The sequence below is a fragment of the Macaca nemestrina genome, chromosome 15 (assembly GCF_043159975.1).
Source record: "Macaca nemestrina isolate mMacNem1 chromosome 15, mMacNem.hap1, whole genome shotgun sequence".
NCBI lineage: Eukaryota > Metazoa > Chordata > Mammalia > Primates > Cercopithecidae > Macaca > Macaca nemestrina.
Window position 1 is genome coordinate 90,180,120 of NC_092139.1, and position 22,343 is coordinate 90,202,462.

At 42.0% G+C, this 22,343-nt stretch overlaps 1 protein-coding gene across 6 annotated transcripts in view; it reads left to right on the forward strand.

Moving 5' to 3' along the window:
• The window catches only part of LOC105498490 (sperm antigen with calponin homology and coiled-coil domains 1 like), a 160,733-nt gene that overhangs the window by 79,348 nt on the left and 59,042 nt on the right, over positions 1 to 22,343 (forward strand). For all 6 annotated transcript variants that reach the window (XR_011613941.1, XM_011770637.2, XM_011770640.3 and 3 more), the window contains 3 exons: positions 15,265 to 15,348; positions 17,440 to 17,596; positions 21,185 to 21,287. Coding sequence is in view for 5 of the 6 variants with exons in the window: in XM_011770637.2 (XP_011768939.2) it covers positions 15,265 to 15,348; positions 17,440 to 17,596; positions 21,185 to 21,287 (344 nt within the window). In the remaining variant the exon portion in view is untranslated. The remainder of the gene's footprint in view (positions 1 to 15,264; positions 15,349 to 17,439; positions 17,597 to 21,184; positions 21,288 to 22,343) is intronic.

Below are 22,343 nucleotides of genomic sequence, written 5' to 3' on the forward strand. Positions count from 1 at the left end.
CACCATGGCCTGGTTGTTAACCTCAACCTTTTTGGTGCTGTCTCCTCTCCTGTAAATTGATAGTGAATACCTAGCTCATTAAGTTCCTGGGCTCTTAACACCCGCAGCTGCTGAGATTGTCAAGGACTGCTGTGTCCCCAACCCAGCCAGCTTAGTCGTAATCTGATATGACCTGTCAGTGGCATTTGGCACTGCTGAGCACTCTGTCTTCTAGGACATTCTTTTTGGTTTCCCTAATACCACACTCCTGTGCCTTCTCTCTGTCAGGCTACTGCTTCTCCCTCTCCTGTGTGGCTTTTCTCCTTTTTTTTTTCTTTGTTTCTTTTTTTTGTTTTTTTGAGACAGTCTTACTCTGTCACCCAGGCTGTAGTGTAGTGCAGTGGCACAATATCAGCTTACTGCAACCTCCACCTCCTGGGTTTAAGTGATTCTCCTGCCTCAGCCTCCCGAATAGCTGGGATTATAGGCGCGGAGCACCCCACCCAGCTAATTTTTGTATTTTTAGTAGAGACAGGGTTTTGCCATGTTGGCCAGGCTGGTCTCGAACTCCTTACCTCAGGGTGATCTGCCAGCCTCAGCCTCCCAAAGTGTTGGGATTACAGGCGTGAGCCACCGCACCCAGCCTGGCTTTTCTGTTCTTCCTGACCCGTACATGGAGGGGTGGCCCAGAGCTCAGTACAGGGCCTCTGTTCTTTGTCCTCACTTTCTTTGTTATTGTATCCTGTCTCATGACTTTAAATACTATTTTTGTGCTGAGGACTTGTCAGATTTGCATCTCTCGCCTGTTCTCTGGACTCTAGATTCATGTATCCAGTTGCCTACTTGACATCTCCCATTTTGATATTGAATATTCTCAGTGTCTCCAGGACAAGATTTCCCCCATTTTCCAAACTTGTTCTACATGTAATCTGCCTTCCCCGTCTCCATTCATGGCAGTTTCATCCTCAGAAACCTTGGAGTCATCCTTAACTTCCTTCTTCATCTTAGACTTGTTCAGTTGTTTAGGAAATCCCACTGGCTCTACTTTCAAAATATGTCCAGAATAAGAGCATTGCTCTTTTCTCTACTGTCACCTCCCTGGTATAAGCTACCATCATCTCTCAGCTGGGTCCTGGCAAAAGTTTGCTAATCACACTCACTGTCTGTTCTTGACACTGTAGCTTGAAAAACAGGAATCAAAACCTACTACGCTAGTCAAACTCTCTACCGCTCCCCATTTCTTTTAGAGGATGAGCCAGAGTTCTCTCAGGGGCCTCCAGACCCTCACAGCCTGGCCTCAGTGTCCTCTGTAGCCTCTTCACTTTCTTGCTCACTCTACCTCACCACATGGGCTTCCCCACTGTCCCTGAGCAGTTGGGCATACTCCTGACTTGGACACCTTGTACTGGCACTTCCTCTACTGGAACCTTCTGCTGGATCGAACCTCCTCAGCAAGGCCCTAAGTACCGTATTTAAAGATAGAAACCACTCATTCTCCCACACACCCCTTTCTCTGCTTGCTCTCCTTATCACTGGCCCCCTTCTAACATCCCATATGATTTGTCTATAATTTTTATTTCTTTCTCTCATTTCCCTAAATTGTAAGGCCCATAAGGCAAGATTGGTGTCTGTTGTGTTCACTGAGGCATCCTCAGCACCTGTAGAAGTACTGGACTCTTCATAAAAAATTGTGAGATGAGTGAAAGAAAGAAGAGTTAAAGTTTGTAAAGTGCTTAGCAAAAATTCTTTCCCATGGTAAATCTTTGCTGTTTGTTTTTATTACTATATGTGTGAACTTTTTCTGAGTAGCTCAAGTGGCTGAGAATGATAGCTCTCACTGGCCCACAGTCAAATATTTTAGACGCCTGAGTTGCCTGCAGGATTTTGCTTAGCTGCCAGCAAATAACTAAAGCACCTATACAAGTTGTGTCCTTGGCATCTTTAAAAAGCTCTATGTGTTGAAGGCAGAGATGAAAACCAGGAATTCAGGAACATTTTCACTCTGCTGCTTGGTAGGTATGCCCTAGTTCTGTCAATAGTCAGCCTTTTGACTTTCTTCAGTCTGCGTTAAGTGTGGTCAGAGCCAGTGCAAGCATGCAGCAGCCTCTGAGAGTAAGTGTAACCCTGTGCCAGTGCTCTAAAGCTGTGAGTCCAGCCTGGGCACAGTGGTGTGGCTGCAAGCCTGAGAAAGCTCAGGAGGAGAGACCCCTATCTGAGGGCACTGAGGTGATCCTGGGGCATCAGAGCACACTGATGCTTCATGTTCCAGGTGGCCTCTGAGGAGAGTGGAGTGTTGCACTGGGAAATGACTCAGGGTCTTCCCATATCTCCTGAGCTCAGCTGAAGCCAACCCTCAAGGCCTTCTCCACTTTCCACTGCTGCTTTCCAGGCTTATCCTGATGGGGTCAGAGCAGGGCGAGATTTACCAGGGGAAACCAGCACCAGTTGTGTGTCTCAAGCTTACCTGAGTCACTTGTTAAAATATAGGAATCTTGGGCCTCCCCTCAGATCTAGTGATGTAGACTCAGTAGCTTGGATATGCCATTTTCACAAGCACCCCAAGTGACTCAGGTATAAGTGACTTTGGAATATTATTGGGCAAAGACGGCGGTTTAATTATTTCTGTTACCTTGGCTTTTGTGGGTGGAGAATGGGTGTGGAAGGTCTGTAGGCCAAGGTTATTGAAGACACAGATTAAATGCGTTAAGATTCTATTCCTGGCTCTCATTTTGTCATCTGGTGATGCATCAAACGGTAGTGCCAGCGGCATGGGGTACATGCCGTCAGTGTACGTAAAAGCTGGTCTCATTCTCCACTTCAGTCTGTTGTCATGCCTTAGTGGAGCCTGGTTGAGACATTGCAAATACAGGAGAAAGGAAACACACTTAGGTGAATCTATATCACAGTAGTTGATACTGTGATCTTTTATCATAAATAGTCATTCAAGAAAGGAACCACTCAGAAAACTAAGAACAACCAAGTGATTCGTGGTTTTCCAAATTGTGATGAGAGTAGGATTTCTGAGCTCTGTCTTGAACTGCTTTTCTTCCTTGGTTGTCTTATTTACTTTGGGATGAATTTAAAAATACAGTATGTAGTTTTCATTTTAAAAATTTCGGTGTCCTCATTACTGAAGTTTAAAAACATGCTGCCTCTTGGAAAATGGCGTGAACCTGGGAGGCAGAGCTTGCCGTGAGCCGAGATTGCGCCACTGCACTCCAGCCTGGGGAGCAGAGCGAGACTGTCTCAAAAAAAAAGATGCTGCCTCTTGCTCTACAATAGTTTTTTAATCTATTATCCTTTAGCATCATGCACTTGCAGGAAAATGTTTCATACCAGAGAAATCTTCCTATAAATGCACTTAATCAAATGCTCTTTTGTTGGTGTTACCAGCAGTTGAATTAAATGGCTAGGGTCATGACTGGTGCCACCTTAGTGAATCTTTGTAGATAGTATATGAATATTAGCATTTGTGCCCTAAGCTGAAAAGCACAGATTCTGCTACCTGCTACATGGATACAGGTAGTTGAAAAGTGCACAGTGACCAGATGAGCTCCAGAATGTTAAGCATAAACCTCAGCTGGCTGGTGTAAATGGTTGAGAAGCCTGGGATTGCCCAGTGTCAGTGTGACACTATCACTGTGTCTCTCAGCTCAGGCATATAGATATCTTAAGAAGTTGGTTAGTCCAAGTGTAGTTGTGTTCTTTAAGGAAATTCATACCATTATTACCTGTCTAAATTGTGTTACTTGAGGTTAAAGATTTTTGTAAACTGAGTATTTTGAAAAAAAAATGATTTATGTTAAGGATACATGCCATAAATTTATATAAAATTAGGAGGTTTTACTGGAAAGCCAAACCTTCTGCTCAAAAAGTTTCACAGAATTGTCTTTTTTTACTCTAAATGAGATTTTGCCTCAGCTTTAGATCTAGCCTTAGGCCATGAAAGTCCCAGGATAAAATGAGATAGAAATCCTACCCCGCTGCACTTTACAGTCTAATTGCATATTTAGTTTTCTCCTTCTTCTTCCTCTTCCCTGTGGTTCTTGGTAAAAATCAGAATATCTCAGCTCCTGTTTTCTCCCCAACATATTATGATGAAAATTTTCAAACATAAAGAAATGTTGCAAAAAGTTGTGCTGTGAATTATCCACATACAGCCTAGATTCTGTGACATTCTTTTATATTTGCTTTATCACAAAGTAAGTTATAATCAGTACCCTTCAGCATGTATATCAGTATTTAAGGTGTTCTGTCTCTCTGTATGTTTAAATTCTTCCTTTTGAAATAAGTTTAGACTTAACAAAAATATTAGAGTTCCTCTAGCTTCCCTTATAGGAACATCCTACATAACTGTAGAACAATTTTCAAAAGTAAGAAATTAATATCAGTAAAATATTATTAACTAACCTACAGAATTTATTTGTATTTTACCAGTTTTTCCACTAATGTCCTTTTTTAATTCTTGGATCAAATTGAGGCTCCTACTTTCCATTTAGTTGTCTTATCTCATTAGTCCCCACCAGTCTGCAACTGCTTCTCACTCTTTCCCTGTCTCGCATGACCTCAATACTTTTGAAGAATACTTGTCAGTTATTTTGCAGAATGTCTTTCAGTACGGGCTTGTCTGATATTGTCTTCTGATTTAAGTTGCGTTTATGGGTTTTGTTTTGTTTTGTTTTGTTTTTTTCGTTTTTTTGTTTGTTTTGTTTTTTGAGTTTTTTGAGATAAGGCCTCACTCTGCAACCTCTGCCTCCCGGGTTCAATTCTCTTGCTTTAGCCTCCCGAGTAGCTGGGATTACAGGCGCATACCACCACACCCAGCTAATTTTTTTGTCTTTTTTGGTAGAGATGGAGTTTCACCATGTTGTCCAGGCTGGCCTTGAACTCCTGACCTCAAGTGATCCGCCCACCTCGGCCTCCCACAGTGTTAGTATTACAGTTGTGAGCCACCATGCCCAGCCTGAGTTTATGTTTTAATGGAAGGGATACTGCGGAGGTGATGTGTCCTTTTCAAGTTGTTTTATCAGGAGTACATGAGATTGACGTGTCCTGTTACTTCTGATGTTAAATTAACCTTGTTCACTTGGTTTGGTGATTGTCTGCTAGGAATTAGTAAATATCTTTGTGTTAGTCCATTCTTGGATTGCTGTAAAGAAATACATTAGGCTGGGTAACTTATAAAGAAAAGAGGTTTAATTGGCTCACAGTTATGTAGGCTCTATAGGCGGCATGGTGCCAGCATCCGCTCAGCTTCTGGTGAGGCCTCAGGAAGTTTACAGTCATGGTGGAAGACAAATCAATAGCAGGCATGTCACATGGAGAAAGGGGGAGCATGAGAGAGAGGAGAGAGGTGCCACACACTTTTAAATAACCAGATCTCACAAGGACAGCACCAAGCCATTCATGAGGGATCTGCTCCTATGACCCGTAGCTCCCACCAGGCCCACCTCCAACACTGGGGATTACATTTGAGCATGAGATTTGGAGGGGACAGACACCTAGACTGTATCAGTTTTGTTCCTTCTTAAGCTTTCTCTCACTGATTTCAGCACTTATTTATGCATTTTGCCCACAACAGTTATTACTGTGGTGTTTCAGTGGTGGCTTTCTATTTCTTCATTCCATCTGTAAGGAATTATTTATATGTATTCTATTGACATCACTCATTTATATTGGCATAGACTCATGGATATTTATTCTCTGGATTATAATCTACTACCATTTTTATTTGTTTTGTTGTCAGATTATTCCATCAGTGGCTGTTGAGAGATTTTTCACATTGATTCCTTGTTCTTTCAATGCACCTTCCCTCTACCCCTGAAGTACTTTCTGGCACCACAAGATGCTCCAGCCCCATCTTGTTTTGTTTTTTTTCCTGCACTAGCCCTGGAGTCAACCATTTCTCTAAGGAGTTCTGGTTACTTTTTTTCTTTTCTTTTTTTTTTTTTTTTTTTTTTTGAGACAGAGTCTCACCCTGTCACTGGAGTGCAATGGCGTGATCTCGGCTCACTGCAACCTCCAACCCCTGGGTTCAAGTGATTCTCCTGTCTCAGCCTCTCAAGTACCTGGGATTATAGGTGCGCTCCACCATGCCCAGCTAATTTTTTTGTATCTTTAGTAGAGACGGGTTTCACCATGTTGGCCAGGCTGGTCTCGAACTCCTGACCTCATGATTCACCCACCTCGGCCTCCCATAGTGCTGGGATTACAGGCGTGAGCCACCGCGCCTGGCCAAGTTCTGGTTACTTTTGTTAGAGAATAGTATTTAGAAACCAAGATCCAGGCCAGGTGCAGTGGCTCATGCCTGTAATCACAGCACTTTGGGAGGCTGAGGTGGACAGATCATGAGGTCAAGAGATCCAGACCATCCTGACTAACATGGTGAAACCCCGTCTCTACTAAAAATACAAAAATTAGCTGGGCGTGGTGGTATGCACCTGTAGTCCTAGCTACTCCGGAGGCTGAGGCAGGAGAATTGCTTGAACCTGGGAGGCAGAGGTTGCAGTGAGCCAAGATCGTGTCACTGCACTCCAGCTTGGCAACAGAGTGAGACTCCATCTCAAAAAAAAAGAAAAAAAAGAAACCAAGATTCAGGTGCTAGATGTGCTCATTGCTACTGGGGTTTCACAGCCTTTAGTCCCTCTCTGGATAGAACTAGGGAAATTGTATGTATATGTACCAACCCATGTATATACACTATCTATCCTATCTGTCTGTCTGTCTGTCTACTTACCTACCTACCTATCTTGTCTATCTACCTATCCACCCGCCCACCCACCTACCTACTTGTCTACCTATCTTATTTATCTCTCTGTCTGTCTGCCTATCTATCAAGAACTGTAAGTTTGTACTGATACCTGACTCCAAGCCGTCACCAATGGGTTCATTCCAGAATTTTCCCTTTCCTTACTTATAACTTCTTTCTTTTGGGGTTGAGAAACCTGGCTCTCATTATCTGCAGTATATTTATTTATTTGTTCAACCTTAATATACATATACAAAGTTACTTAAGCCAGTTCCTTTTTCCGTACTCCCTTCAGTTGGTCTGTCATGGTTTTGTAATGTAGTTAATTTGTCATAGTCCGCATTCTGTTCTCCTCCCCTCCTCCCCCTCCCTCCCCACTGTTCTGTTTTTTGTTTTTTGTTTTAATTTATATACAGTAAAATTTACACTCTCTGGTATACAGTTTTGTGGGTTTTGACAAACGCATAGCCATTTGTCTATCATCATAGTTACACAGTTCTGTACACAAGAGTTCCATCACCCCCAAAATTCCCTCATGCTACCCCTTTGTAGTCAACCCCTACCATACACCCCATTCCCTAGCAACCACTGATATGTTTTTCATCCCTATAGTAGTGCCTTTTCTAGACTATCATATAAATCAAATCATACAGCATACAGCTTTTTTTTTTTAAGTCTGGCTTCTCTCACTTGGCAGCATGTTTTTATTTTGCTGTTTTTGGGCAGAGTGTTTTATAAATATCAGATCTAGTTGGTTGTATTGTTCAAGTGTAGGTCTTCTATATTTACTCATTTCTGTCTGCTTGTTTCTAGGAATTACTGAGAGAATAGTCTTGAACTCTGAAAGTCTGGTTGTGGATTTCTGTTTCTCCTTTTAGTTCTTTCAGTTTTTGCCTCATGTATCTTAAAGCTCTGTTGGTAGATGCATACCCATTTGGGAATGTGTTATGTCTTCTTAGAGAACTAGCCCCTTTATTTTTATGGTTTTTTTTTTTTTTAAATCTCTGATAATATCCCTTGTTCTGAAGTCTTTCTTTTCTGATATTGATATAGCTACTCCAACCTTCTGTTAGTGCTTGCATGATACATCTTTTTCTATCCTTTTAATTTAATTTAAATATATGTCTTTATATTTAAAGTAAGTTTCTTGTAGACAGTATATAGTTTAGTCTTTCTTTTTTATTCATTCTGACATTTTGTCTTTTAATTGGTGGATTTAGACTATTCTCAGTTAATATGATTATTGTTATGGTGAGATTAAAATCTACCACCTTGTCGTGTTTTGTATTTGACCCATCTGTTCTGTTTCTTTTTCCTGTTTCCACCTTCTCTTGGGTCCGTTGACCATTTGTTATTACTTTGTTTTATCTCTCCTATTGAGTTATTATTTGTATCCATTAAATTCTTTTTTTTTTTTTTTTTTTTTTGAGACGGAGTCTCACGCTGTTGCCCAGGCTGGAGTGCAGTGGCGCGATCTCGGCTCACTGCAAGCTCCGCCTCCCGGGTTCCCGCCATTCTCCTGCCTCAGCCTCCTGAGTAGCTGGGACTACAGGCGCCCGCCACCGCGCCCGGCTAATTTTTTTTTTTTGTATTTTTAGTAGAGACAGGGTTTCACTGTGGTCTCGATCTCCTTACCTTGTGACCCGCCCGCCTCGGCCTCCCAAAGTGCTGGGATTACAGGCTTGAGCCACCGCGCCCGGCCCCATTAAATTCTTTCAGTGGTTGCCTTAGGTTAAGATTTGTCAACCTTGCCCTTATTGGCATCCACATAACTGTCTGTTGTGGAGGATTGTTTTGTGCATTACAGGAAGTTTAGCAGTATCCCTGCTCTCTACCCACCAGAGTGCCAGTGTCACCCCCATCTCCCCAGTTATGACAACCAAAAATGCCTCTAATTTTTTATTGTCACAACTGGGGAAATGGGGGTGATACTCTAATAATCCCCTGGGGGGGCAAATTTGCCCACAGTTGAAAACCAGAGATACGGTTTTCACAGTTTTATTTGTCTAATTTTAGCAGAGAGATGGAAACTATAAGAGAAAATCAAGTAGGAAATCCTAGCCGATCTTGCATATTATCTGCCTTTTCCCTTAGAGACTTTGTTTCACTTAATATCATGTTTTCAAGGTTCATCCATTTTGTGGCATGAAACAGTTTCCTTTCTTTTTAAGGCTGAGGCTGGAAACTGACTCACACCTGTAATCCCAGCACTCAGGGAGGCCAAGGCAAGAAGATTGCTTGAGCCAAGAAGTTAAGACTAGCCTGAGCAACATAGTGAGACTTCATCTCTATAAAAATAAAAAAAAAATAAAATGATATATTAATCATAGTTATTTTAAATGCCCTATAGATCCAACATCTGTGCCATTTGGTTTTATTGATTACTTTGTGTCCTGGTGTAGTGAGCTGGGATGTGGGCTTTTTCTTGGCTTTTTGTATATTTTACAATTCTTTATTGAAAGCTAGACATCTTACATGGATAGTAGATTGATTTTATGCCTTGAAATGGACACCTCTTTTCTTCTACTTAGATCTTTAAATGTGGGAGTTTGAGTTAATCTGCTCAGGAGCTGGGCTGGGTTTGAGGTTTGTTGTTGCTGTGATTACCCTCAGTGCAGAACAGGCTTCCAGTTTCTCCGGTAATACTTTGTGTTTAGAGTGGGGAATAGTTTTCCAGAGGGCTTTTATTTTATTTTATTTTTTTTTTTTTGAGACGGAGTCTCGCTCTGTCGCCCAGGTGGAGTGCAGTGGCCGGATCTCAGCTCACTGCAAGCTCCGCCTCCCAGGTTTACGCCATTCTCCTGCCTCAGCCTCCCGAGTAGCCGGGACTACAGGCGGCCGCCACCTCGCCCGGCTAGTTTTTTGTATTTTTTTTAGTAGAGACGGGGTTTCACCGGGTTAGCCAGGATGGTCTTGATCTCCTGACCTCGTGATCCGCCCGTCTCGGCCTCCCAAAGTGCTGGGATTACAGGCTTGAGCCACCGCGCCCGGCCCAGAGGGCTTTTCTTAATGCCTGTTCCAATTTCAGTTTTAGGCTGTCCTTTGCATTTCATCTCAGAACTCTCTTACAATGCTTTCCGCTGAGTTTTCCTATTTATTCATTCACTGAGGGTGTATTTTCCTTTATAATATTGGTCATATTTGTAATAGCTGCTTTTAAGTTCTTTTCTGCTATTTCTAGGACATAGGCCATCTTCGGGTAGGTTTCCATTTCTTTTGAGTATGGCTCATTTTCTTTTTTCTTTGTATGTCTAGTAATTTTGAGTTGTGTCTTGGGTGTAAGGATCACATATTGTAGAGTTTTTTTTGTTTGTTTTTTGTTTTTTTTGAGGCAGGGTCTCACTCTGTCACCCAGGTTGGAGTACAGTGGTGTGATCCTCACTCACTGCAGTGTCGACTTCCTGGGCTCAAACCGTCCTCCCACGTCAGTTCCCCAAGTAGCTAGGGCTACAGATGTGCACCACCATGTCCGGCTAATGTTTTTGTAGAGATGGGGTCTTGCTGTGTTGCCCAGGCTGGTCTCAAACTCCTGGGCTCATGCTCCTCCTGCCTCAGCTTCCCAGAGTATTGGAATTACAGGTGAGAACCACTGCACCTGGCTGAGAGACTTGATTCTACTATATTTCTCTGCAGAATATTGGTTTTTGTTTTAGCAAGCAGTTAACTTGGCTCACCTCAGACTCCAAACTCCCTGCAACTGAAATACCTGTTCGATTATTTTGTGCGTAATTCAGCTCTTTGGAGCATGAGTACTTGTGGACTTCACAAGTCAGTGAAGGATTTGAACAGAGTTTATATACAAACTGTTGGCTCTGTTTTCGTGGCTCTCCCTTTCTGGTATTTTCCCCACACCCTCACTTTCCATCTGCTGTGGTTGTCCCAGGATATGTTGTCTAGTTCTTCAAGACAGTAAGACTGGGTTTTCTACCAAATTTTAGCTGGCCCACTTGGCTTCAATCAGCAAAAGCTACTATTTTAAAATCTGTTTGCCTATAAAGTTGATTTGGGAAACAATAAAGGGAAAACTACCTGTAACTATTTCTGCAATTAGAATTAACTAGCAGACCTAGTATGCTCATGTTACGTATTTGTCTGAAGTAATCAGAATGTATCTCTGTTTACGTTTATCCCTTTATCTGAGCCCTGGATCTGCTCCTCTTGGACTTTCTCAGATGCTGTTAACCTTATGCTCTTGATGGATTATTTCCTTCTCCTGTATCTTCAACTTTACCCTCTTTACCGGCTAGCTCCTTTCTGTCATTTAAAAATACATCTTTCCTTTGTTAAGAAAAAAAAATCCTCCCTCTCTTGCCCACCAGCTGCTATACTTTCTTCCTTACTCTTGCTCAATTTATCTCCACATCTTCCCTGTCTCCCACTCCCTCCTCAGCACATTCTAATCTTATTTTTGTCCCCACCAGTGTATTGAATTAATTGCTGTGACCAAGATTACCAGTAACCTCCATGTCACCAAGTGCACTCCCACGCCATCACCTGTGTGCTTACAGTTTCCAAACAATATATTCACATCAGACTTTTCTTTTGCACTCTCTCTTACTGCCTGGTCCACATTTTTCCCTGGGTATCTCAAAGGGTTCTCAAATTAAGTGTATTCACGTCTCTTCCTTCCATAATCCTCCTCACCTGTCTTACCTCTATATGTGGTACCTCCTTCCTTTTTACCTTCATATCCATCTGTCGGCAAGTCTGTTGATTCCACTGCATCAAAGAGCCCTTGAATCTGTGTACGTCACATACTCACTGGTACCACCCAAGTCCAAGTCACCATCATCTCTTACCTGTACACTCTAACTCATTGTCCTGTATAAACTGTTACCCCTCTCCAATCTGCTGCAGCCAGAAAAATGCTAATGTGGTAAAACCTCCATTGGCTCCACTTTGCCAACTAGATAAAGTTCAAACACCTTACCCTGGAGTTTGCCTATGTGACTCACGCTTGCCTGAGCTGGCCCTCTGGCCTACCTTTGAAGGCTTACCTCACTCTGCTCTTCCCCTCCCTCTGAACATCACCACAGTGTCCTAGATTTCTTTGGGGGTATGCTAAGCACTCAGTTGGGAACACTCTTTTTCTTCTAAGCTCTCCTTTGCCTACATAAAAACTATTAATTATCCTTCTAATCTCAACTTTGCTGTCATTTCCTGAGGAGACCTTTCCTGTTCTCCCCTTAAGACCAGGTCATGGTGCCCGCTATGTTCCCAGAACCCCTGGTACTTGTTTTTTTCTTAGCATCCCTCACTCGTAATGACTTTTTGAATGTTTGCTTCTACTCTAGACTCCAAGTTCCATGAAATCAAGTTTGCTGTCTCCTTTCTTTTTTCTCTGACCTTTGCACCAAGGCAAGTGCCTGGCAAGTAGTGGACACCCAAATGATTTTTGTTTAATGAATGAATGAAGACAAGAATAGCTCCACATGGCAGTAGAATAGAATCTGTTACTGTAAATATAATATCTCCTGCCTGCTACACTCAATTGTAATACACTAATCTTATTTCCTGAAGAGAGATAAACCGACAGTTTGACATGAACATGGAAGCCAGCCTACTTAGTAGAGTAGTAAATGAACCTGTGTTTTTACTGTGACAAATGCCTCTGGGTAGATTTGATTCTCACAGTGGAAATACTTCATGAAATGGCAGCAGTCTGGATTGTGGCTGTTAAAATTTAACACAAATAATTTTTAAAAGAATAACCTGTTTGGGTTCTCAGTGCGTTTTTGTGTATTTTCAAAAAGTAAGTGCAGGGCTGTGACCGAGACAGTCTGTCAAATTGAGGCAGACTTGGATCCTTAACCATGCAGTAAGAAACAGACTCAGCCAGCATTGGGCACATGTATCAGCAATACATTTCATGAACTTTTTTTTTTGCAATTGTGCCTATAAGTGTGCATTGTAAAAACTTAGACACGTTTTCATGTAGAGAATGACCAAGGCTTATGCCTGTGTCTGTAACAAGCACCTTGTTTTGATTTATTTGTCTTTTCAACCTTCATTTTCACTTTCTTAACTTGCTCTGTTTTTCTCTGGGAGACTAAAATTTTTAGGGAAATAACCACCATTTCAAAATTGTAGAATAGAAAATTTGATTAAATGTAAATTGATTTTTGTTTTCTACTATTTCCATGTTCTTTTGACTTTGTTTTGTCTGTCAGATTTTGTGCATAATATACTCTTCCTGTATGGATAAATGCCAACTGCCTGCCAACAGAGTTCAGAATTCTGATTGATGCTTGCTTATGGGCTCTTTGCACAGAGATGATGTTTGTTCAAGATAAGAACACTGTAGGGACTCTTAAGCTATATACATCCCATCTTTGTTAAGCTCATCCTTCCACTCCCCTAGGCCTCCAAAGTAGTAAATAATTATAACCAAATCTTCCTCATACCCTTAGAAAATAAATTTTAGCTGGGCTTGGTGGCTCATGCCTATAATCCCAGCACTTTGGGAGGCCAAGATTGGAGGATTGCTTTAGCTCAGTAGTTCAAGATTAGCCTGGGCAAGATAGTGAGACCTCATCTCTGCAAAAAATTAGCCAATGGTACATACCTATAGTCCCAGCCCCTCAAGAGGCTGAGGTGGGAGGATCACTTGAGCCTGAGAAGTCAAGGTGGCAGTAGCCAGGATCATGCCACTGCACTCTAGCGTGGGCAACAGAGCATGGTCCTGTCTTAAAAAAAGAAAGAAAAAAAAAATGAGGCTGGGTGCAGTGACTCACTCCTATAATCCCAGCACTTTGGCCAACATGGCAAAACCCTGTCTCTACTGAAAATACAAAAATAACCCTGGTGTGGTGGCAGGCGCCTGTAATCCCTGCTACTCAGGAGGCTGAGGTGGGAAAATCACTTGAATGCAGGGTGCTCAAGAGTTTGAGACCAGCCTGGGCAACATGGTGAAACCTCGTCTCTACAAAAAGTACAAAAATCAGTCAGGTGTGGTGACTCACACCTGTAGTCCCAGCCAGTTGGGAGGCTGAGGCAGGAGGATCACTTGAGCCTGGGAGGCAGAGGTTGCAGCGAACCAAGATTGCGCCACTGCACTTCAGCCTGGACAATAGAGGGAAACCCTGTTCCCCCCCCACCAGCCCCCCAAAAAAACAAAAAACAAAAAATGAGAGAGCGAGAAGAAGAGGAAGGAGGAGGAGAAGGAGGAAGAAAAAGAAGAGAAAAGAAATTTTGGAGTGAAGAATATGTGTTATCCTTAAGAGATAGCATGATATGCCATTACCTTTGACATCATTATATTTTTAGGAGGGATCATGTTTAAATTGTCAGTTCTTAAAAGGGATTGGTGGACATTCTTGGCTGAGAGTCTTCATTACATACAAGGTTTGGTGTTTTCTCTTAGCCCAGTCACACACCAGACCCTAACCAGAAAGAACAATTCTGATTGTCCTTGTGACTGCCTCCCTGTGTCCTGGTCTGAAGAGTCTTGTCAGGTTGTAGCCCTAGGTAAGAAGTGTGCAGGAAGAGAGGCAGCAGGGCAACTCCGGTCTGTGTTTGGCGGATGCTGGCAGGGAAGCAGGTCCCAGGGAGGTGATGTTCAACTGAGACCTGAAGGGTGATCAGGTTAGCCAGGATTAGGAGGGAACAGAGGAGGAGGCGAGGGGACAGCTGGTGCCAATGCTCAAGGTATTAAAGGAACTCCCAAGACAGCTTGTATTTAGAGAACAAGGGAGGAGTAGAACAAGGTGAAGCTGCAAATGGAGATGGTCGAAGCAATATCTGATTGTGTCCTTCCCTGAAGGCTCAGAAATGTTTGACGCTTCCTTGTTGCCCTCAGACTAAAGTCCACATGTCAGGTAATGAAGGTTTTCCTTAATCAGCCTCATCCTCCTTTAAAGCCCCTTTCCGTGCTGTCCTATTTATTTTCCACATACCCCATGTTTTAGCCATACTTGCCTTTATTCTCTAACTTGAATGTCTTTGTACCTTTCTCTGACTGTTGTCGGCTAAAATATAGTTCCCCACCTCTTTTCAGTAAGGCCCAGCTTAATGTCATTGGTTTTTTTGAAGCGCCTTCCCTGCTGCCTGAAATCAAAGAGAATGTCTTCTCCTCTGTGGTTTGATAATACTTTTGTCATTTCTGTTACTCTGATTATCCCATCCTGACTTGTCTGTGGTTGTATATATTAATGTGTATAGCTTCCACACTAACTGTAGGCACGTGAAGGCAAAGCTTTTATTTAGTTTGTAGCTTAGACCTAGTTGCAGTAGAGGATCTTTGAATTTTGGTGGAATTGCATCAAACAGGTAAGTGGCAGCCCGGAATTTAGAAGTATTCATCTGTGTGGGGCGTCTCATTCCTAGAGATAAAACATTGAATGGGATGTTCTACTGTGTTCTGTGTATACACGAGTTGTTTTGGATAAACAGACTATGGGAAATTGTTGAAGTTCCCTGGATTGAGAAGAAGGATGAGCTTCAAGGTTGAAAGAAGTGAAACTCACCTTCTTTGTACCTTTATTACTTTAAAGTTCAGCATTAGATGTCTTTATTGGGATCCTTTCTACTTTGTACAGAGCATCTGTTAAGAACATCTTCAACCAGCCGGCCTGCTTCCCTCCCAAGAGTGCCTGCGATGGAAAGTGCCAAGACCCTCTCAGGTGATGACTTTGATCTGTATTTTTTATTTTTATTTTTTGTTTTTTAGAGACAGGATCTCAGTATGTTGCCCAGGCTGGTCTCAAACTCCTGGCCACAAGCTGTCCTCTCACCTTGGCCTCCCAAGGTGCTAGGATTACAGTTGTGAGCCACTGTGCCCAGCCTAGCTAGGCTTTAAATCAGTGGGAGGTCCTGTGCTCAGCTAAAATTACCGTCCAAAGGCATTTTTCTGTGTGTGTGTTCTTCAGATTCTTTCTCAGTCTGTTTCCTCTATTTGTATAAAGTTATGAGAGGTTTTCTCATCCAGTTTCCTAGCACACCACTTAAAAGAAACTACTGATTTAAGGACTATAAAGAACGGATTGAACGAAAAAGAAAACATAATTATAAAATTATGCCAGAAATATATAAGCATGTCATTTGAAGATCATATAATAGGAGAAAATATTTGTGCCCTTTGGATCTTTAAGGGCATTGCTTTACTAATGCAGAGTTACATTCTGCTTGTGGTTATCCTAAAATCATTGAGAAAATTTTAGCCAATAAAGCGGGGGTTGGGGGTGGGGGCAGCAGTTCTCAGTAATCAGGAAAAAACAATTACTGACAGGTAACATTGATTGCATTAAATCTGCCCAGGAATGATAGAGTCAATGGCTCCTGCAGATCTACCTTCTTCTGAGGTGAGAAAGAATCTGAGGTCAGGAACTTTGTCAACTATGTAACTTGTCACTGTGCTCAGCCCTGCGTTCTGAGCACCTGGCAATACTCAATGCTGCCTTTAGAAAGCTGCTGTTGTGGATCTGATACCAATGGCTGAAGTGCCTGCTCCCACTCAACGGTTCTCAGAACATTTTGTAATTCTAATAAGGTAGTACAATGTCTTACTATGCCAGACTTCAGTATAGGACTTTTCCAAAAGATTGTTGCTATTTCCCAACAGTTGACTTGATACATTTTGGTTTTCTGTCTTATTGATTTAGTTTTTTAAAATGTGCCCTGAGGCCAGTTATGGTGGCTCATGCCTGTAATCCCAGCACTTTGGGAGGCCTAGGTGGGCGGATCACCTGAGGTCAGGAGTTCGAGACCAGCCTGGCCAACATGGCAAAAACCTGTCTCTACTGAAAATACAAAAATAAGCCTGGCGTGGTGGCAGGCGCCTGTAATTCCAGCTACTCAGGAGGCTGAGGCAGGAGAATCGCTTGAACCCAGGAGGCAGAAGTTGCAGTAAGCCGAGATGCGCCACTGCACTCCAGCCTAAGTAACAGAGTGAGACTCCCTCTCAAAAAAAAAAAAAAAAAAAAGTACCCTGAACTAGCATTACATGTAGCCCTATAATAAAGCATGCGTTTCCTTTCTGTCCCTTTAACAGTGTTTTTGGCTGAATTTAGAAGGTTTGTGTTGTGTGTGTTGGGCAGGGCTGAGTAGTTACAAGTCTGGTTATAATTCACCTTTGGTTTTTAGTTGTATTTGTAATTAAATAGCTGTTTATGTAGTACTCACTATGTACTTGGTAGGTACTGTGAGGGGTATAGAGATGGAAAAGGCACACTCCTTGTCTATAAGGAATATGGAGTTCAGTGCATATTTCAACTATGCCTTTTCACAGTTGTTTTTTGTTTGTTTTTTGTTTTTGAGACGGAGTCTCTCTCCTTCTCCCAGGCTGGAGTGCAGAGTGGCGCAGTCTTGGCTTACTGCAACCTCCTCCACCACCCTGGTTTAAGCAATTCTCCTGCCCCATCCTCCCATGTAGCTGGGATTACAGGCATGCGCCACCATGCCTGGATGTTTTTTGTATTTTTAGTAGAGACAGGGTTTCACCATGTTAACAGGCCAGGCTGGTCTGGAACTCCTGACCTCAAGTGATCTGCCTACCTCGACCTCCCAAAGCTCTGGGATTATAGGCGTGAGCCACTGCGGCTGGCCTCACACATTTTTTAATGGAAAAATAAGAAATACTTTCCCGTTATCAGTATTAGTTTTTCCTCCCGTATGGTAATATCTGTTGTTTTTGGAATCTTCAGAAAAAAAAAAAATCTCAAGAACTCAGTCTAAAATGGTTTTGCTATAAAGTGCATTATGACTGTTTCTCACAGTGTCCCGACGAAGTAGTGAAGAAATGAAACGGGACATTTCTGCACAGGAGGGAGCGTCACCAGCCTCTCTGATGGCTATGGGAACCACGTCTCCACAGCTTTCCTTATCCTCTTCTCCAACGGCATCTGTAACTCCCACCACCCGAAGCCGAATAAGGTAGAGAACAGTAAATATTCATGCATTTCATGTGTACCTCTCCTGGCCTTTTGACAGTAAATGATCAAGTTGTAAAATGATGGCATTTGAGCACTGTGATTTTTCTTTTTCTGTGTGTTGTTTGCTAATCTTTCTTCTGTCCAGAATTGGGTAAATGGAATAGAAGACACTGACAAAGTAAAAGTGATAGCTGTATCTTTTTTTTTTTTTTTTTTAATTAGAGAATGGTTGCTTGCAAAAGGAAGTATTATGAAATTTAAATACTGAGGAATGGGTGGAGTGTTAGGGAAGGCATCCCAGAAGGTTAGAATTTGAGTGGGGCCTTGAAGGTTGTAGACAGGGAGGGTGGGGGGCATTGTTGGCAAAGTACAGTAACTTGAGGGAATGTACGAAAGGGATGAATAAGTGAGGAGTATGGAGGGGGATGCTGTAGGTAGGTGGTTCTATAAATTCAGTAGAGTGATACAGAAGGCCAGAGGAAGGTATACCTACCATATCAGGGAACAGTAGAAGATTGACTAGGCAGGGGATGGCAAAGTGATGGAACTTTTTTAAAGTCAAATTGAGTCACTTTGACGTAATAGAAGCTGTAAAGTGATGTAAATAAATTATCATGTCTGGATCAGTGTGATAACAGTGGAAAAGAAGTGAAGAGAGGTTGGACCCGGGAGATTTCTCATAAAGAAAAATGATTTCAGCAACAGATCTTTATAAAAGGAATGCAAGAATGGATGATATCAAAGATGGCTGTGTTTGTTTACACTGGGAGTCTGGGAACGTGGTGCTACGTTAATAATTGATAAAAAGTACATGAAAATCTAAGTATATTTTATTCATAGTTCTCTTAGGACTAAGAGGTATTAAGAACTTAGGGGGAAATACAGATGTCAGAAATTTAGCACACATTGTTTATAGGGATGAAGAAAACTGTTGACAAACATTAAGAAGAATGAAAGGAAGCGGCCGGGTGTGGTGGCCCATGCCTGTAATCCCAGCACTCTGGGAGGCCCAGGTGAGCAGATCACTTGAGGTCAGCAGTTCAAGACCAGCCTGACCAACATGGTGAAAGCTCATCTGTACTAAAAATACAAAAATTAGCCTGATCTGGTTTTGTGTACCTGTAGTCCCAGCTATTTGGGAGGCTGAGGCACTAGAATTGCTTGAACCTGGGAGCCAGAGGTTGTAGTGAGCGAGATCGCGCCACTGCACTCCAGCCTGAGCTTCAGAGTGAGACTCTGTCTTAAAAAAAGAGTCTTGGCCAGGCCAGGCTCATGCCTGTAATCCCAGCACTTTGGGAGGGTGAGGCGGGCGGATCACGAGGTCAAGAGATTGAGACCATCCTAGCCAACATGGTGAAACCCCGTCTCTACTAAAAATACAAAAAAATATTAGCCGGGCGCGGTGGCGGGCGTCTGTAGTCCCAGCTATTCGGGAGGCTGAGGCAGGAGAATGACATGAAACCAGGAAGCAGAGCTTGCAGTGAGCCGAGGTTGCACCACTGCACTCCAGCCTGGGTGACAGAGTAAGACTCCGTCTCAAAAAAAAAAATTTTAAAAAAGTCTTAAAGTGAGTTTTATGTAGAGCCATGACAAGTTTTTGTTTTTTGTTTTTGATGTCCCTTTTTGCATCCATTCACATAACTGTGTCATTCTCTTTCCCTGTGTTTAGTGATAGTATAACAAACCTCTTGGAATCCTTTAAAGCAGGCTTCTCCAACCCGCAGCCCAGGACAGCTTTGAATGTGACCCAACACAAATTTGTAAACTTTCTGAAAATATTATGAGATTTTTTCTTTTTTGCAATTTTTTTTTTTTTTTTTTTTTTTTTAGCTTATCAGCTATTGTTCGTGTCACTGTGCGTAGCCCAAGACAATTCTTCTACTTCCATTGTGGCCCAGGGAAGCCAAAAGATTGGACGTCCCTGCTTTATTTAAAGCAAAGCAGGAATGTTACAGGTTGGCACACAAAAATGTGTATTTCCTTCAAGGAGGCAGTCTGACTGCACGTAGAAAAGTAGCATTTTTCCTTTTGGTTCTTAGATAAATAAAAATTGTTACTATTTCAAGGCTCCTCTCAATTAGAAAAGCTTCTGTTGTAAATGTGTCCTCTTTGATTTCCTAGCATACTTTGGAGGGTGAATGCTAACAGAATAAATATACTGAGGAATACTAAGCTGCTTATAACATATGAACCTTTAGGATATTTATTGGGCTGCTAAGTTCACAGAACATGGGACTAGAGTCTCCACTTTGCTATAATCACTGAAAATAGGCCAATCTTTTAAGCACAGGCTGCTAGTCAAGCTGAGGTTATATTACGCAGCACTCTCTTTCTCTGGGTATTCCTTGGTGTTCTGTTCCACTTCCAAACTGTGACCAAAAGGGAAGATACGATGCAGAATGAGTAGAATTGTAAGTCTCCCCTGCCCCTTCACCAGGGGTGATTGCAAAACCTTTTTTGATTAAAGGTCTGGCCTAAGGCAGGATATTTATTTTGACTACAAGGCAGTTGACAATGCCGTAAAGTACCCTACATAGATTTTTTTTTTTTTTAATGAATCATATGTATAGCCACAGAATTTTAACCCCCCAAACTTCTACAGTGTTTTTACTTACTATCATGTAGTAAACTCTGAAGTTCCTTGAGGGGATAGGGGCCCTGTGTTGTTCACCTTCAATTGCCTACTGCTTGCACATTGCCTGGCACAATGGTGCTCCATAAGGAGATGTTGAATAAGTGAGTTTACAGAGAAATTCCATTTTTGAGCAAGGCAAAATTCTAACTGCCTAAAATCAAAAAACAGTGTACAACATAGCACTAAATACATCTGAGACATTTCATGGAAGTTATAAATATTGTCCATGTTTATTGCCATTTTTTGTCTGTTTGCTTCACCCATTGTAGACCCCTTGAAGGCAAGAACTGTTATGCCTTAGAATCCTGCACGTTGCATAACCTTACCCTGTATATTTTACAATAAGTAATTTTTAAAATGATGAGATGATAAAGGACATAAATGGTTATTTTATTATTTTTTGAGACAGTGTCACTCTTGTTGCCCAGGCTGGAGTGCAATGGCATAATCTCAGCTCACTGCAACCTACATCTCAAGGTTTCAAGTGATTCTCCTGCCTCACCCTCCCAAGTAGCTGGGATTGCAGACACCCACCACCATGCCCAGCCAATTTTTATATTTTTATTAGAGATGGGGTTTCACCATGTTGGCTAGGCTGATCTCGAACTCCTGACCTCAGGTGATCTCTCTGCCTCAGGCTCCCAAAGTGCTGGGATTATAGGCGTGAGCCACAGTGCCCGGCGCATTTTATTAATTTTAAATGCACTTTGTACTGTCTTTGCCACTTTCTATGTGGGTGATGATTATAGAGTCCCTTTCTTCAGTTAGCAGAGAATTCTGACAATAGTGCATCTATGGGGCCATAAACTAAAAATCAAATGTATGAAAAAACATATCTTGCCTTTGTATTGCCTTACCATGTACATTTCTCCTGTTTAAAAATGCAAACTAAGACTTTCTCTTATTGTGGTGCCCAAACAAAAAATATTTCAACTTTGGGTTACTTGTTTTCAGAGAAGAAAGGAAAGACCCTCTCTCAGCATTGGCCAGAGAATATGGAGGATCAAAGAGGAACGCCTTGCTGAAGTGGTGTCAGAAGAAAACAGAAGGCTATCAGGTAATCATATGATTCTTTTGTCCCATGTGAGAGTAATTGCCAAATCAACTGCTGGAGTGTCGTAGCTTACTACCTGTCACACATTAGAAATGGTAAGTCCTGACCAGGCATGGTGGATCACACCTATAATCCTAACACATTAGGAGGCTGAGGCGGGTGGATCCGTTGTGCCCAGGGGTTCAAGCCTGGGCAACATGGCATAACGCTGTCTCTACAAAAATAAAAATAATAATTAGCTGGCATGGTGTTATATGCCTGGAGTCCCAGCTACTTGAGAGGCTGAGGTGGGAGGATCACTTGAGCCTGGGAGGCAGAGGCTGCTGTGAGCCGATCAAGAAGAAATGATGAGTCCTATACAAAATGTTAGGAACACATTCTCAAAGTCCAGCCGTAACTTGACTATCACTTGGATGAAGTAAGTTTGTTACCTTTCCACAGCACCCAGTACTTCCAGTATTACGCATCTGTTGTAGCACTTTCTTATTTAAGTCTAGGTTAAATACTTTTTTTAAGTTACATTAAATATAACTTTGGAGAGTGAACTCTAATTCTCCATACAAAGGAGAAACCTGTAGAATTCATCCATTCTGCTAAAAAATACAATTTTGATTTCTAGTGTCCTCACATACAATATTAGTTACAGAGATTCTCCCCAGCTTGCAGCTGATGCTCTTGATTGCATTTCATACTTTGGCACAAATGCACAGAAGTACAACACAAAAAGGGAATGGAGTTCTGTGTTCCTGATCTCTTCACATCAGACCTCATCTCACCAAAATGGCATAAACGGTGTAGCTACAACATTTGTATACAAATTTCATGCAAAAGAGGTAATAACATAGTAGAGGAACAGATTAATTAAGAAGATCTGCCATTAACAGGTCCCTTTTGGGTGAATTTGTACATTACTTTAAGTGATGATCCTCAACTCATTTAAGATTAAAGAGCCAAGCATATTGCAGTGGATGTACAGAAAAGTCATGATAATCATTGAGGATTTACTAAGACTCTCCATGTCTCAGCTTCAAGCCAGTGGCAAGTAAAAAAGAGAAGAGA